Below are 15,076 nucleotides of genomic sequence, written 5' to 3' on the forward strand. Positions count from 1 at the left end.
AGACGTGAGAAGTAAAATTTTGCTCGCATGGCGGAAAATTGTGAGTAAAAGCGACGACCCCAATGGGAAAATGAGGTCTAAGTCGCTGCACGACACCAATACTCTCGACGCATGAAATTCAACTGAGTGAAAACAAAAAGTTTCACTTCTTGTTGAACAGGTCATGTACTTCTCATTGCAGCAAATGCTCTCACTCACATCACTCATCTCATCACTCACCCACTCAGCTCAGCTCAGCTCAGCTCAGCTCAGCTCAGCTCATGCATCATCAAATGAAATCATCATTCATCGTCCGTCTATAAACATTGCTACCACTTTTTTTCTGTTCCCTTTCTACCCGTATCTCATTTCCGGGTTTCACTTCTTTTTTCGACCTCATGTCTAAGAAATAGTCTTCTCAACCATAGTAATCCCATACTTCACCTCCAACTCCCTCATCAACGGCTCGCAAATCTCCCAGCTCATCGGCGCCAACACCCCCTTCTGGCTAATCTTCCCCTCCAACACCTGCTTCACCGCCACCGCGCAGGGCACACCCACCGTCTTCGCCATCGCCGAGTACCCCCCAACAACACCATACTCGCACAGCGTGCTCGTCCTCGTCTCCCTGCTCCCATCCGCATGCTCAATCTCAAACTTGTGCTGCAGCATCACCAGATCCCTCTCCTTCTCCTCATACTGCATCTTCTTCTCCAACGTCGCGCAAAGCGTATCCAACGGGTTGCCCTTGGGAGTGATAGCCTCATCAGAAAACAGCCCGATCCACTTCAACCCGCTCACAATCCTCTTCTTGTCCTCCTCACTCTCAAAGCTCGCCTTGGCAAGAATGGTCTTCTCCAAATCCTCAGCAGACGTAGACGGCGCCCCAATGACAGCCTGCGTGGCCTCCTTCCAAGAAACAGGCCTGCTCAGGATATCAAGCGGGGTCTCCTCCAAAAACCCAATGTCCACCAACACCTTGATGAACTGAGGGAAACCCTGGTACCTCAGCGTCCCTCTCACCACCGTCTGCGCCTCGGGAATGTTGTACCTCTCCTTGTAAATAGTGCTGTCCCTGTTGGGATAAGCCACAAACGCGAAACCCGGATAGATAAAATACGGCTTGGCCGTCTTCATCAAATCCTTCCCCTGCACCTCCACCACCTCCCCGTCCTGCCACCACTTGCCCGTGTTCCTCAGCGCCAGCAGCACACCCCTCGACGACCAAGAGAACTTGTACCCCAACGGGTTATCACTATCCTCCGGCGCAGGGAGACCACCGCAGTAGCTCAAGAAGCTCAAAATCTTGCCGCCGGCCTTGTGAACTTCATCAATAGTCTTGATGGCGTACAAATGATCAATGCCGGGATCGAGGCCAATCTCGTTCATGACAGTGATACCCGCCGCCTTGGCCTCGGCGTCGAGCTCCATCATGGCGGGGGAGACATACGAGGTGGTGACGACATTCTTCTTGTTGCGGATGGCCGACTTGATGACGGTGGCGTGGAAGGTGTAAGGAATCAGGGAGATGACGAGGTCGTGCTTGGCGACTTCGGCGTCGAGGGCCGTGGGGTCCGAGACGTCGAGGGAGATGGGGGTGGCGTTGGAGACGCCCGAGGAGAGGGATTGGGCTGTGGCCAGAGTGCGGCAGGCTAAGGGGAGACGGAAAAGTTAGAGGTTTGGTTTGGTGGGGAAGTTGGATACGAGAGCAGACAGAAATAACATACCGACGGTCACGGGGATGCCGGCCTGGCTGAGGACGTCAAGAGTCGGGCGGGTGACGAACCCGGCGCCGAGCATGAGAACCTTGCTACATTGAGAGTTAGTATTATGGCTTCAAATGATTGGGTTTATCACATCGTGATGTTTTGGTCGGTTGGAAGGCTGGGTAGGGATCACGAGGTGGTTCACGGTGGGGCAAACACAAGATATCAATGGTGTTGAACTTACTGTTGAGAAGCCATCTTGATCTTTTCCGTGGTAACTCTTGTGAGGTGTTCAGAGTTCTCCCCCAGTTGCTAAAACAAGACAAAAAGTTGAAGCTTGAGAAAACAAGTCGGTTGACTCACTTGCCGTGTGTTACAACCTGCAGCTCTACCTTATCCACGGCGACTTGTTCCGATAACGGACGCCCAAGGTTTTATCAATTCAACTGAGGGGTTGAGGGGCAAACTTTCTGGGGACAGCTTCTGGGGTTGTGGGGTAGCAAAAATGGGCTGGCTTGCCATTGGTTGCCGACTTGTGTTTTTTCACTGTTCGTGTTTCCCCTTACCCCCTGAATTTTAGCTCCGCAATAGCCAAATGTTTGTAAGCAGCCATCATCATCACTTCTGGGGATCACATACGCATTATTTGGAACAATGGCTATTGCCGAATCAAACCTCTTAGTCCTTTCTTGAATTTGTCGGCAAAAAAGGCCAAAAAGAAAAAAAAGAAAAAAAAGCCTAATGATACAAAGTCGTGTACACTAGGTACCTTTTACACATCTTGTGTGTATGCCCCTTCCTGTTCTTGTCTTGCCTTCCTCCCAGGAGTCGTGAGACTCAATCCCGATATCTCCTCTTCATTGAGTGTAGATGTTCCTCCCATTGCCTTCCCTTGCTATGCAGTTATACATGCCCGTTAAAGCCAAAACGCCGTGTAAATGCTACCCATATATGCTGTCCCAAAACCTTGCTTCGCTATGCAGTGATGAAATGTGAAAAGGGAAGAAAGAAAAAAAGTACAACAATATTACTCGTCATCACCCTCGCCATCCTCCTCTTCCTCTTCGTCGTCGCTGGCAGGAGGCTCCCAGCTCTCCTCAAGCTTGAGACCTAGGCCCTTGTTCTCATCGGCAGTGGGAGCAGGCCCACCAAGCAGAGAGAAGATGGTAGACCGGTGCACGTCCGGCTGCGCGTGGCTGGGAGGGTCATACAGACCCATGCCGTAAAGAATCTCGCCTTCCTCTTCATCCTCGTCCTCCTGAACCTGCACCGCCTGGGCAGAAACAAAGCTCTCCACCTTGGATGGTGTCGTCTCGAGACTCCCATAGTTGTTGAGGCTGAGCGGTGGAGGGCAGGCAAAGTCCTCTGGTGTGGGAGGAGCAGTGTGCCGTTGTACAGGCATCATCATGATGTTGTTGTGAGTGGGACCGGCAGTAGGGTAAGCGTTCCAGCCCATGGCTCCGGTCGTGCCTGGTGGTGCGGGCTGGTACATGGGGGCCGGTTGCTGGGCCTGAACTTGAGGCGAGTAGAGGGGCTGCTGGGAGCTGAAACTCGAGTACGGAAGAGACAACGGCGAGAATCCTTCCGCGGGAGATGCGTAGCCCGAGTAGACCGCCGGTGTTGGTGGCAACTGGTGCATGGTCGCCAGTATCTCGGCCTCGCTGTAGGCCGGGTAGGGCGAGCAGAGCACCGAACTGGTTTGTGGTGGGTAAAACTGAGTCTGAGCCGAGTACTGGGGAGAAGGATGCCAGCTGACCGGCCTGGCCCGTCTGACCTCCTGTCCGTAGAAAGACTCGTTTGAAGCTTCGGGAACTGGGGTGGGAAGATAGGTCGGGTCGACGGCCTGTGGTTGTTGCTGAGGTGGGAATCGTCCGTGGAAACCTTCACCAATCAATGTCCTCCTCCTGGACTGCATCGATGATCGGGGGCTGTTGTTGGCACTCCCAGGCTTCGATACCCTCATCGCGTTGTTTGGCCGTTGAGCATATTGTGGTACGTGCTGAGAGCACCGTTTCGTGCTGCCGAGTTGCCTCGAGAGCTCGTTGAGCAGGGCCGAGTCAACTGGATAGTCGAGAGGTTGGGGCGCCTGAGGCACCTGGTGTTGAGAGAGCTGGTGGGGGAGAACACCTCCCATGTGGGCGTTGAGCATAGCGGGCACCATGTTGACTGGCTACCGGTAAGACATCAAGTGGTTGTGTTGTTTGTGTGTGGGTGTTGAGAGAGAAGACAAGTTATATCAGGCTGGTATGGTCTCGATATAAAAAGAGATCTGGTCTGGAAAAGGGAGGAAGAAGAGAGATTGTGATGGGTGTCAAGTTCCTTTTGCAGAGTCAAAGTCTGACAAGGGAATCAACAAGAACAGGGAAGGGCACAAATAGCCCAGGTGTAAATCAAACCTAGTTTGGGAAAGACGAAGCTCCATGTTGGCATGGAGAGGGAGATGAGAATAAGAATGAGAAGCCAAACCGGTGCCGCTTTGGCACGCTGTGTGTGCGAGACTGCGTGTCAACCGAGCTTGTCCATGACTTTGGCTCCGGTTGTCCCTCTCGCAGGCCTGCGTCATATGTACGCGCAGGGATTGTTTAGCCTACCCGACCCTTGGAGAGGGTCTGATGAAAGGGTTTCGGCCTCTTGTCTAGCTGCAAGCCGGAGGTGGTATGGAGACTCATGGGGGAGATGGGCAGATGGCCAGATGCAGATGTGGGCAGGACCAGCCTTGGTTTGACTGAAAGTGAAGAGTGGTCCCGAGACAGGGTTGCAGGGGCAAAAGCCAAAACCTCATTCCTCGCCGTGGGCCGTGGGACGTGGGACATGGGGCCGTGGGTCGGGGCTGGTGGTAATGGTAATGATGGTGGTGGTGGTGGTGGTGGTGGTGGTGGTGGTGGTGGCATCCCTCGCGATCATCCTCATCCATAGCACATGGTGGTATTGCGTGTCTGTATTACGGTATCAAACTCCGTACCAAGTATCATTTGGGTTAGGATGGGCGGTCAAGCGGAGTAGCAAATAGCGTAACCTCTGGGCGGGAGGTACTTGGTAACAGGACACAAGGGGTGACCCAGGAGTTGACGAGTGAAATGACGGCCCAGCGTCCCCGACAAGAGGAGAAGCGTGTGCGCCGCAGGTGGTCCAACAGGACGCCAGTGGACGCCTTTCCCTTCCCAGCGGCACCCACACCAGGGAGAAGGGAGAAGTGAGCCAAGCAAAACACCCCGGCACCTGTGGGAAGGTAAACCGAACCCCGGCCTTCCCCCGTTCCTTTCAACAAAAGGCGGCTGAGCGAAAACAGGAACTGCAGAAACTGGCACACAACCGCCATCAAAGGCACGGCCTTGGCTTGGTGCTAGACCAGGGTGTATCCTCAAGTAAGAAAGTACACACCTTGACAAATTCGTGGTGACCCCTTCAAAGAGAGAAGGAAAAAGGTTTGGCTCGTCCGTGACCGAGCAAGCTTTGACGCGAGCAGCGGCCAAGATACGACAGTAGCGTCATTATCTGCTCTCTTCTCTTTTTTTTTCTCTTTTTTTTTCTCCCACTCCGTAGAGAGGGGTTCCATTCTCGTGCCTGCAGTGGTGGACAGCAGGATCGAAAAAAATAAAAAGGGGATGGAAGCCCAGGCCATTCGGTACCTTTTACCACATAAGTCTTGATATCATGCCCACCATACCTTTTTCGGCTTAAAAGCAACCAGTTCCTCAGACGCTGTGGAGTGTGGAGACACGCACGGCGGCTTGACCCATGCACATGCCCGCCATCTGGCAACCAGGGGGCCATCCCTGCACCGCAAGAGAAGCGTGAGAAGAAGGCGGCTTGGAGGGAGCGCCGGGGCGGATTGCAGTGAGTGTTCCGAGACTCGGGCGGGCGCGGCGCTCTGTAGAGGAGGGGTGAGAGACCTCATCACAGATCAGCCAGGATCAGTTTGAGGTGTACGGTAGCGGTGGCGGTAGGGGGAGGGTGTACGCTGTGGTGAACTGTCTGGATGTAGGGGTGTGAGACTCTATGGCGGCGCGGCTCACTCGTCGAAACACTTTGCAGGCGCACGAGAAGGTGACCTTCTCTGATCAGCCTGGCCAGTGACCATCAGAGAGACACAGCACGGCGAAAAGAAACCTGTCTTCCGGTAGAGACTGTGATGATACAGATCAAGTCAGCTGTTGGGTGCCACAGACGCCCACTTCGAACAATGTACCCTGTACCCCGAATTGTGAGTCTTTTTACGGCTTGCTGCTAGGCTGTTTCTCGAATCGAAATCGGGTCGTTCGTGATGTTTCTTTGCTGACCAGTTTGCCCCACCGACGATGATAGCCTGGCATGGCTTCTGGACCACCGGAACGCCAGGGCTCGGGCTCGGGCTCTCGGCCAAAATGGAACATTCCCAAGGTTGGCCTGGCGCTGAGGCGCGTGGGCGCTGACCGGAAAGCTGTGGCTGGGGGGTTATCGTGCTGCTCCTGGTGGTGCTGGTTCGCGCTCTGTACTTGTCCGGCTGGCTGCTGACCTATGGATGCGGCGTTTTCAGCAGCACTCTCCTCGAGCACTAGGGGGCCTTGGTACAGAGCGAGCATGACCATCGATCGTCATGGTCATTTTCTCACCATGTCCCAGTGACGCGAGTATCAGTGATGAGTACGGATACACTACACACTCGGCAGTGTGCATTCCGTTTCGTCGGCTGCGCAGGAGAAGAAAGTCAGCAAGCCAAAAGCAACGAGCAGAAAAAAGAAAGACCTTGACAAGAATGGCCGGTCCGACCGCCGCGCTCCACAGAACCTCCACAGAACCATGCGACTGGGCGCCAGGTTGCAGGCAAAATGCCTGTTGAAACGGGGCCATGGAGAACAGTTCCATGTGACGTTTGACGGACAGATGAGTGAAATTCATTGAAATTACCGTTTCAATGAGGACAACATCATCCCACACCCTTCCGCGGATGCTGGCGAGTCCTTCCCACCTCAGGGCATTGGAGGCATTGGAGGGCAACGGAATTGGAACGCAAACTGCCGATGACCGGTTGGCCAGGGAGACTTTCGCAAAGAGGGGGGGTGCAAAAAATGAAACTTGGCGTTGCGTGGGTGGGCGTTGGGATGCAAATTTTGCTAAACGAGAGAGGGTCAAGACCCCGATTTTCCACTTAATCCCATGCTCGGCCCAGCCTGGGAGGGGCTTGGCGTCTCGATATTGGCTTGATGGAGACACTCCTTTTCACACACCCTGTTGCCCAGTGCACACGACGTTGAAGTTCCCTCGACCAATCAGAGAACACAGTGTCAAGGCCCATCCGTGCCATCTCAGATCCATCTTTTTGTGAGATCGCTTCCCCACAAGGTTCAACCTGAGAAAGTGAACTTTGCCCAGAGCCAGCACCACCGAGCAGATAGTGCAATGTCACGACACAACCCCGAAAAGCTGAGGTGGTCAGCAGATGGAGATGCAATTTTCTGCCTGCTTCCGGCTTCCACACTCGTGTCTGGCTGACAGTCACAGTCACAGTCACAGTCTCAGTCTCAGTCCCAGTCCCAGTCCCAGTTCCTCAGTTCCTCAGTCCCTCAATCTCTCCTCTTGGTTTCTTTTTCTCTCAAACAAAAAGTGTCATGCCGTCCACGTCTTCTCGAATCTCCAAGTACCTACCACCCCTTGATCGCCCGGTACGTACTTTGGTTACCCAAAACTTGATTCGCCGAATCGACAGCCGAGCGACGGAGCTAGGAGCGGCCCCAAGATCGAACGGGCAAGACACTATTTCCGTCTTCCTGGTCGTCTTATTGGCCGCCCGACTATTCGACATGGAACAACGCTGTAAGCGCAGAACTATACGGAGGTACCTCCTGCACACGTCTCAGCCTCCTCCTCTCTGCAGTTGGAAGAGGCCATTCCATCATTTCTGAAGTCTCCGCATCGACACGCAACAACATTTCGAGTCAGCATCAACCATACTCCGTACCATCCACTCACTAGTACAGTAGCCGAAAGAGAAAGGGAAAAAAGTCCCTCGGTCAGCCGATTGATCCTACCTACAGAGTACTACCTGCGGGAATCGCGGAGCCCTTCCTCAGCACTATTGTCTCTCCTGCGTAAGAGCAATATCCACCCTGCTGTTGCATTCACGATACCGAAATACACTACACTTGTATAGTGTGCCGATCTGCTGAACACCCTGACGAAGTTTGCACTCGCTCACTCGCTTGCTGACATGGAAAGTTACTCCGTACCACTGCCACCACCCAAAACAGGGAGCCCCAGCCTCGTACCCGGTACGCAAGATTTGCATACTAGCACGCCCTAGCCACCAGTTCTCGGTACTTTCTGTCACCATTCACCGCTCAGGCCCGGATATTACGATAAATCTGGAAAGCAGCACCACATTTGCAGTCAAACACCGCACCGGCCCTGGCCCCGGCCGGCAGAAACCTCGATACAACAAGTTACACACTTCCACTTTGCAGCAGGCTGATGCAAGGCAGTAAGCCCAACTGGCAACCTGGTTTTGGATTTCTCCTTCCTATCAACGCCAATATGACTATCGGCCCCAAATCAGGAACGCTACCTACATGATCCGACCGGCCCCTTGTTGTGCCCCTCCTCTCGTCAGTCTTTTCTCAGAACGGAGTTCCCATTCCCATGGCTACAACGTACATAGGGCGGTCGACCAGGGCCTTGTGGTGAAGCACGGGCCGCGCTGCAAGTCTCGCGCTGTCACCATCCGCATCCTCTCCAAAAAGCAAGGACCATCAGACGTTGGGGTGGCGTCTGCGAGAGCCCATCTTGATCCCTGCACCGGAGACAACATGGTTTGACGTCCTGCGATTGGGCCGTGGCCGATGGTCAAGAGCCATTTTGTGTGTGCATGCCGCCATCACAATGAAATCCCACAAGCCAGCCCCACGCTCCCTCACCGTCAACAGGAGCCTGTTTCGAGCCGCGAGTTTCCGTACAGGGTCGTTCAAATATTAATCAGACAAGCATCATCAGACCTGATCCGAGCACCGAACACAACGCCGAACAAACTCTCATATCGATGCAGCCCATATCACCCTCACCCGGGAGGTGCCCTACATGACTCGCCCAAGCAGCAGTGTTGTTTACCCCCTCTATGCTAAATTATTAGTGACCAAAAGCCACTCATCAGGCTGGCTGGCTTGTTTCAAGCCAGGTCAGCTTCTTCTTGCGGTATAGGCATGCTCAGCAGCAGACTCGTGGCCCTCATATAAACGACGATCCCCTGAGTGGGACATGTTCGCCCTTGGGGTCCCTCGGGTGCGAATGCGGCAAAACCAATCAAGGCCGATGGCCGTGGAGCCGTGGAAGCCATCGTTGCCAGACCATGGATGGCTCACTGTGGCTCGGGGAGCTTACGCAGTACCAGATAGGAAACCAAACCCAGGCTTCGGCATGCCCATCGGGGGATCGATGGAACACAGTCGAAAAAGGGCCAAACGAGAACATGCATTGACAAAGAGTACAGCTCTAGACATTTCTGTTTGAACCTCGCACCCTCGATACATGAGCCAACCCGCTTGTGGCCACCGATACAACTCCGGCTAAGACGAGACAGGAGAAGCTCTGCCAGGTATTAATTGCTACGGAAGGCCTTCTGGTGCCACCGACTGTGCATGCAATGCCGCTCGCAAATCTGTTTTTGCCGCCGCGCAACATCGTCTTGGGCTCGCATAATGCATCCCCGGCCCCATGTTATGACTGATGAACAACTGTTCGGAGCAGCCTCCAGCTCCAACGGTGGAGGGTGGTGTCAGAGAGCACGGAGTACTGCGTCGTCGTCGTACACCCGTTATTAACTTCTTCCACGCCCTACATAGTTTGCGGTATCACTGATACATGCATACATGGCCCTGGCTTTTCCCGCATGACGCATCTCTAGGTATGCATGTACCGTTCAACCCAGGCCTTCCTAACAATGGATCCAACAAGTACGAATTGTTGGCCGACAGGGATGGTACAGGCTGGACTATCCAACTAAACCGAGCCTTGGGGGAGGGGGCTCCATGGCTGTGTTTTTGTCACTTCCACCTCCCACGGCTGCAACAAGCCCTAGGTTGCAAGAGGACTTTTCCCCCCCGTCCAGCATCTCATCGGCTTCGAAACAAGGGACAGCTCATTCAAACCTGCCGCCGCCTGTTGATCCTGCACGCTCGTCTCCCAAGACATCCAGACGAGTGGACGTCAGCCATCAGTCACAAGAATGCGCATGCACAAAGCGTACCACGGCAAAAACGCCCAGGACGGCGGCGGAGGCGCGTGTTGGGCTTGACTTGACCAAAAGCCTGCGAGCTTGTCCATGCGTCGTGTTGGTCTAGTCGGGGATGCAGCAAACGTCTCTCCATTCACCGACGTTCGAAAATCGAAAAAGGGCGATCCGATAAAAGCGTCCCTCACAAGCCTGCAGCCGATATTTCTCCATTTGATCGCCTTGTCATCCACTCATCCACCCTCTTCTCTTCGCCGCCGCAGACGGAAACACTTTGCCGGTTTGGATGGCTTTTGATGAACCGCTCACTTCTTGCTTTCGTTCGCTGGCAAGATCCTCCAGGGGGGGACTTTTCCCACTTTGCTCGCACACTGCACTGCGCTGGCTGGCTGGCTCATTACTCCTGTCCTGCTCTGCTGGGGTGCGTGCATACAAGCTCCTACGGCACACGGAATTAGAGGGCAACGAGGGGCTGTTCTTGTATCGTTTCGAAATGTGCTCGCGCTGTGAAATGGTGTATCTCATTAATCTGGCCGTGGCTGATCTGGGCAACAGTCGATTCACGTTGTTTTGACCTCCACAGGCTAAAGCTCGCGCCCGCTTGGGCCAACACGAAGAGGCAAGTGGTTGGCGGTCGGCGGATTGGAGGGCCAGCGGGAGTCTCTTGTCGCATTCATTTGCCCTCTTTGGTGTGAGTGTGTGCGTGCGCGTGTTGTGTGTGTGGTACCTATCCTGCTCACAATTCTGGAGACGGGAAGGGAGGTGTGGGGGTGTGGATGGCCATGTCATTGGCATGCAGCTGTTACTGTCTCCGAGACCGCGCTGGCTGTGTGATTGCAGCAGGGCTTGTTGGAATGTGAGTGTGAGCCATCAGCCCATCCGGACCGCCTATGAAGTGGTGAGGTGCACGACTATCGCCCCCGTCCGCTAGCACTCTTTAGCAGGCAACGCAGGCCAGCAGCCCCCTCTTTGGCTTTCCGCCAGGTACTGAGGTACGTATTCACCGCTCCTTTTTTGGACCCGAACCGCACCACCACCGCAACGCCATGGTAGGAAGGACGGACGGCTCATCTGGACGGGTCACTTCCGGCCATTATCTCATCACCTCGGCGCTTGTGGCCGAGCCTTTTCAACATGCATTACTTATACGGATGCTCTTTTCGTCGTTTCAACAACCCCGCCGCGGGGAGTGCTTCCCGTCCAATAGGTGGTGGTGGTCACGAGGGGGTTGCCATGTCCTTTCTTGTTCCATCATGGCTAACCACCTACCTATCTAACCGCTCACACCTTACAGCTCACATCAGGCCGCGAACCAGGCGGTAGGGATTTTTGTCTCCTTTTTTTTTTTTTTTTTAGACTCGTCAACCTTGGGGGGAAAAGAAGGAAAAGCAACACGACGTTTGTTTGATATTCCTCAGCTGCCGCATATGACTGGGCGTATGCATCCACGTCATCCACACACACCACACCCATCCACTTCTCATCCTCCTCCTCCGCCTCCTCCTCCACTCATCCATCATCCACTCACTCCATACGCAGTGGTCAGCTACCCCAGATTGGGAGATGAGGAGACGCCGCAGGCGGGGGGGAAAACCAGCATGTGCGCTAAGGCTGTTGTTGCTGAGCTGCTAGATGAGCAAAGCCCTCGTCTTGAACCTTTTTGGTGGCCAGTTCCACAGCAAATGCGAGCTTTGCCTTTTGGGACGACGAGGAGGAGACATCCACCATGTGTAACGACGACGACGACAAGGAGGCGTACAGCACCCCAGCGATGAATGTATCACCCGCCCCGATGGTGCTGAATATCGACGGGGGCACAGCAAAAAGCACCCCAGCTGTTAGCCAAAAGAACCACAACCTTTTTTTTTGTCATTGTGTTGTGTTGTGTTGATCCCATATCCGGACCGAATTAAGAGTTTATGTACTCTTTTTCTCGGCAGGAACGCAACCCGATAAAGTGCAATAATATGCACGCCGCAGTGCTTCCCTCTCTTTTTTTTCTGTCTGTCTGTACCCACGATGATTGCCTCTCTTACGCGTACCAATCTTTTACATACACCAACAGGGGGAGTGGTGGGTTGGCTCTCTCTTTTTCTCGGCGGCAATTATCACACTCGTGTTTCTTTTCCCCGGAGATGCAAGAGGTGTTTGAATTGCGGCAAGAGAATTCGAAGGGAGAGTGAGAGAGAGGAGACTTACTCAACTACCTTTATAGGTTTCCCGTCTTTTGGAGTTGCAGGAGAGTGGTGGATGTATTTATCCTCCTCCTGCAGTTCTTTGGCACCGCTGCCGCCGCCGAGCTTCCTCCGTGTGAGCATACCTGCACCGCTTGCCCCCCAAGTGCATAGCATGAGGGAACTTATAGGTGGTTGGGAGCAGGGTTAGTGTGTTAGGCTTACCACCGCGTTCTCATAGAGAGGGGGGACATACGCTCTTGCTGAGGGTGCTTCTCCTCTTAGACAGGCTTCCGGGTTGTGATATCCCCGGCTCTAATATTTGTTATACAGTGTCAGTTTAAGGGGTTGGGAGAAGGCAGGCAGGCAGACGTACTTCGGCCCAACTTGACGAGTAAAAGACCACGTCTGCCTCGGCTGCGAGGGAGGTTAGGCCTTCCCGGTTGGGCTTTTCGCATTCGACGCTGATTGTGGTGGTGTTGGGTGGGAGGTGGGTGCGGATGTAGTGGATGCATTGGAGGGTTGTGGATGGGATTCGGCCCTGACAGAGAGAAACAGTCAACGACCTTCCATGGCTGGTGTCCCTTTTTTTCTTTTTGGAGGTATGTATCTACCTCGAAGTGAAACCACCAGCTGTCCTCCTCCTCCTTGGAGTTGGACAGTAGTAGCGTATCCAGGATACGCTCGAACTCGTCGGGTGTCATCTCGGGCAGGTCGTTGTAGTTGACGACGGTTCTGCTGCCGGTCTCGAGGCTGCGGATGATGTAGCTGCTTACGGACTCGGTGTGCCCCTCGCGGTGGATGCATGGTGAGAAGTTGATCTTGGTGGAGCCGGGGCCGAAGGAGGAGTGTATCTTCGCGATAGCGGGGGAGGTTTGGGCTGGGAGGGTGGATATCAGGTGGGTTTTGATGTTGGCTTGGTCTGATGGGGAGAATAGATGGTGGAGGACCTCGAGAGTGTTGGGGCAGTTGCCTCCTCGGCGGACTTGGAGGGAGGAGGCTCGTTGTTTGGCGTCTTCGGGTGGGTAGGCTGGGACGCTGGGGGGGGGGGGAGGGTGTTAGCGGGTGTCATTCAGAGACATCATCATGGAGTGTTGAAGATGGGAACCAAGTCTTTGCATCTCATCCCAGGGCTCCTCAAAGAAGATATCTTCTTCTTGAAAGATGTCGAGAGCTCACAACCGCCCCCGTTCATCATTCATTCACCACTTGTAAGTCCACACAAAGCAAGTTCATGAGTAAGATAAGTAAACATGCACTCACGTAAGAATCGTGTCCAAGGCGCAAGCCCCAGTGAGCACGAGATGTTTCATTTTTTTGTGTCAAAATAACACGCTGCTTTTCCTTCAGAAATCAATTGCGTTATTAGATGGATGCAAAAAACAAAACTCGATATAAATATATACTTTCATCTGTTCCATGGTTTCAGTTCTGTCCCCAATTATACCCAAACCATTATCTTCACTCCACAAGTGAGGGGGTTGCTTCCTCACCGAACCACACTATCACCATGTAGGCGTAAATGTTTGCTTTTAGCTTTGGCTTTTTTTCTTGTTCTCGAGTGAATTTGGAGTCTTGGTGCCAATGAGACAATGGCAAAGTGGTCCAGACCGGTCGGTGGTTTGGACAAAGGTGGTCAAGTATGGGGTAGGTAGGTATCTACCCCACCATGACGCAAGGCGGGGAGCAACCCGCAAGGTACATTGCTGTTTGGGGGAGGGGTGTCTTGTCGTCACCATCAGATTTCAGATCGGGGATGTAGTAGGTGATGCGCTGACTGACTGACTGCCCCATAAAACATAATAACGAGTTTCTTATTTTTTTGCGCAAAAAAGGTTGAGGATATCGTCAACATTACACACGATTGACTGGCTGAGAAAAGATGGCGGAACGGGACCTGATACTACCAAAACGGGTTTCGTTTGATGATACGCGGCAACATGAGAGCTCGAGTGATGATGGGGATGCTGTTGAGGTTTGTTTCTTTTTTTTCCTCCCCCCCCCGTTCTCAAGCTGACAACAACAACAACAACAACAACAACAACAACAAGCTGATTGTTATATTTGTGAGAAAAAGGTCTCCTTCGACCCATCAAACCCCTACCGTCGAAAATCCTCCCTCGTCACCTCCTCCCGCTCTCACATCTCCCCGGGTGTTATCCAGCGCATCCACCAACAGCAACAGTCTAATCCTAACCATAGACGCCCCTGCCGACAACAATCAAAGCCGGAATGCCTAGTTCATCAATTTCTCGAATCCCACAAACTCAACCTTGACGACACGGCACCACAGCCAGCAGCGGACGAGGATGTAGAGGTGGAGGATATCTCCTCTTCGTCTGGGCTGAATGAAGTGGTCGACTCCAAAACCACAATCCCAGTTAATAAACCCCCCAAGCGACGCCCACAACCACAACCCTCCCCCGAGGCAAAGTGCCAACTCTTATCCGCCACCGAAGACGACGAGCCCGCCACTGACGAAGGGCAGCCAGACCAGACGATATGGCAGAGGGAGATGTTGGCTATGCCGAGGACTACTTCCTCTTTATCACTTTCCCTCTCCTCCCCTAATCCTGAGGACAATCACGAGTTCCTCAACTCGAGGCTGCTGACGAAAAAGCAATTGTCGGATATGGCCTGGGGGGTGAGGCAGCTGTCTAGGAGACTGGGGTCTGTCCGCCTGAAGTTCAAAATCAAGAATGTTTTTCTCTTGACAAAGATTTATGACAAGGATCTGGTGGATAAGACGAGGGAGTTGGTGAAGTGGCTGCTTGATGAGGAGCACAGGGGGGAGAGGTATGTCGTTTTTGTGGATTCTGCGTTGGAACAGAATAAGAGGTTTGACAAGGAGGGGTTGCTGAGGGAGATTGCTGGGGACAGAAAAGAGGATGGGGGACGTGAGGGGGCGGTTGAAGGTTTTGGAATGAGGACAATTAGCGACCGAAGGCCAATATTTTTTAATTTATGGAATACACGGCAGGGGGCTCGGACCAAGGGGGGGACATGCGGGGGATGGA

At 53.5% G+C, this 15,076-nt stretch overlaps 5 protein-coding genes across 5 annotated transcripts in view; 1 reads left to right on the forward strand and 4 right to left on the reverse strand.

The window, feature by feature from the left end:
* Positions 1-207, reverse strand: part of PODANS_2_3540 (uncharacterized protein) — a gene marked incomplete at both ends in the record, with an annotated part of 1,371 nt that extends 1,164 nt beyond the window's left edge. Inside the window, one exon of the mRNA XM_001911069.1 lies at positions 1-207. Coding sequence (XP_001911104.1) covers positions 1-207 — 207 coding nt within the window.
* A 174-nt stretch (positions 208-381) lies between these two features.
* On the reverse strand, positions 382-1,779 carry PODANS_2_3550 (uncharacterized protein; the record flags this gene model as incomplete). Its single annotated transcript, XM_001911070.1, has 2 exons — positions 382-1,631; positions 1,707-1,779. The coding sequence occupies 2 exons, from the start codon at positions 1,777-1,779 to the stop codon at positions 382-384; spliced, it is 1,323 nt and encodes a 440-aa protein (XP_001911105.1).
* Positions 1,780-2,712: 933 nt separating this feature from the next.
* On the reverse strand, positions 2,713-3,846 carry PODANS_2_3560 (uncharacterized protein; the record flags this gene model as incomplete). Its single annotated transcript, XM_001911071.1, has 1 exon — positions 2,713-3,846. The coding sequence occupies one exon, from the start codon at positions 3,844-3,846 to the stop codon at positions 2,713-2,715; it is 1,134 nt and encodes a 377-aa protein (XP_001911106.1).
* Positions 3,847-11,490: 7,644 nt separating this feature from the next.
* PODANS_2_3570 (uncharacterized protein) lies at positions 11,491-13,372 on the reverse strand (the record flags this gene model as incomplete). Its single annotated transcript, XM_001911072.1, has 6 exons — positions 11,491-11,683; positions 12,085-12,243; positions 12,316-12,374; positions 12,436-12,600; positions 12,674-13,097; positions 13,323-13,372. 6 exons carry the CDS (start codon positions 13,370-13,372, stop codon positions 11,491-11,493), a joined length of 1,050 nt encoding a protein of 349 aa, XP_001911107.1.
* Positions 13,373-13,941: 569 nt separating this feature from the next.
* Positions 13,942-15,075, forward strand: PODANS_2_3580 (uncharacterized protein; the record flags this gene model as incomplete). The annotated part of the gene is made up of 2 exons (XM_001911073.1): positions 13,942-14,034; positions 14,131-15,075. Coding segments are annotated over 2 exons (1,038 nt in total), but the record flags the coding sequence as incomplete, so codon positions are not given.
* Between the last annotated feature and the right edge of the window lies 1 nt (position 15,076).

This window comes from Podospora anserina, chromosome 2 (genome assembly GCF_000226545.1).
Source record: "Podospora anserina S mat+ genomic DNA chromosome 2, supercontig 2".
NCBI lineage: Eukaryota > Fungi > Ascomycota > Sordariomycetes > Sordariales > Podosporaceae > Podospora > Podospora anserina.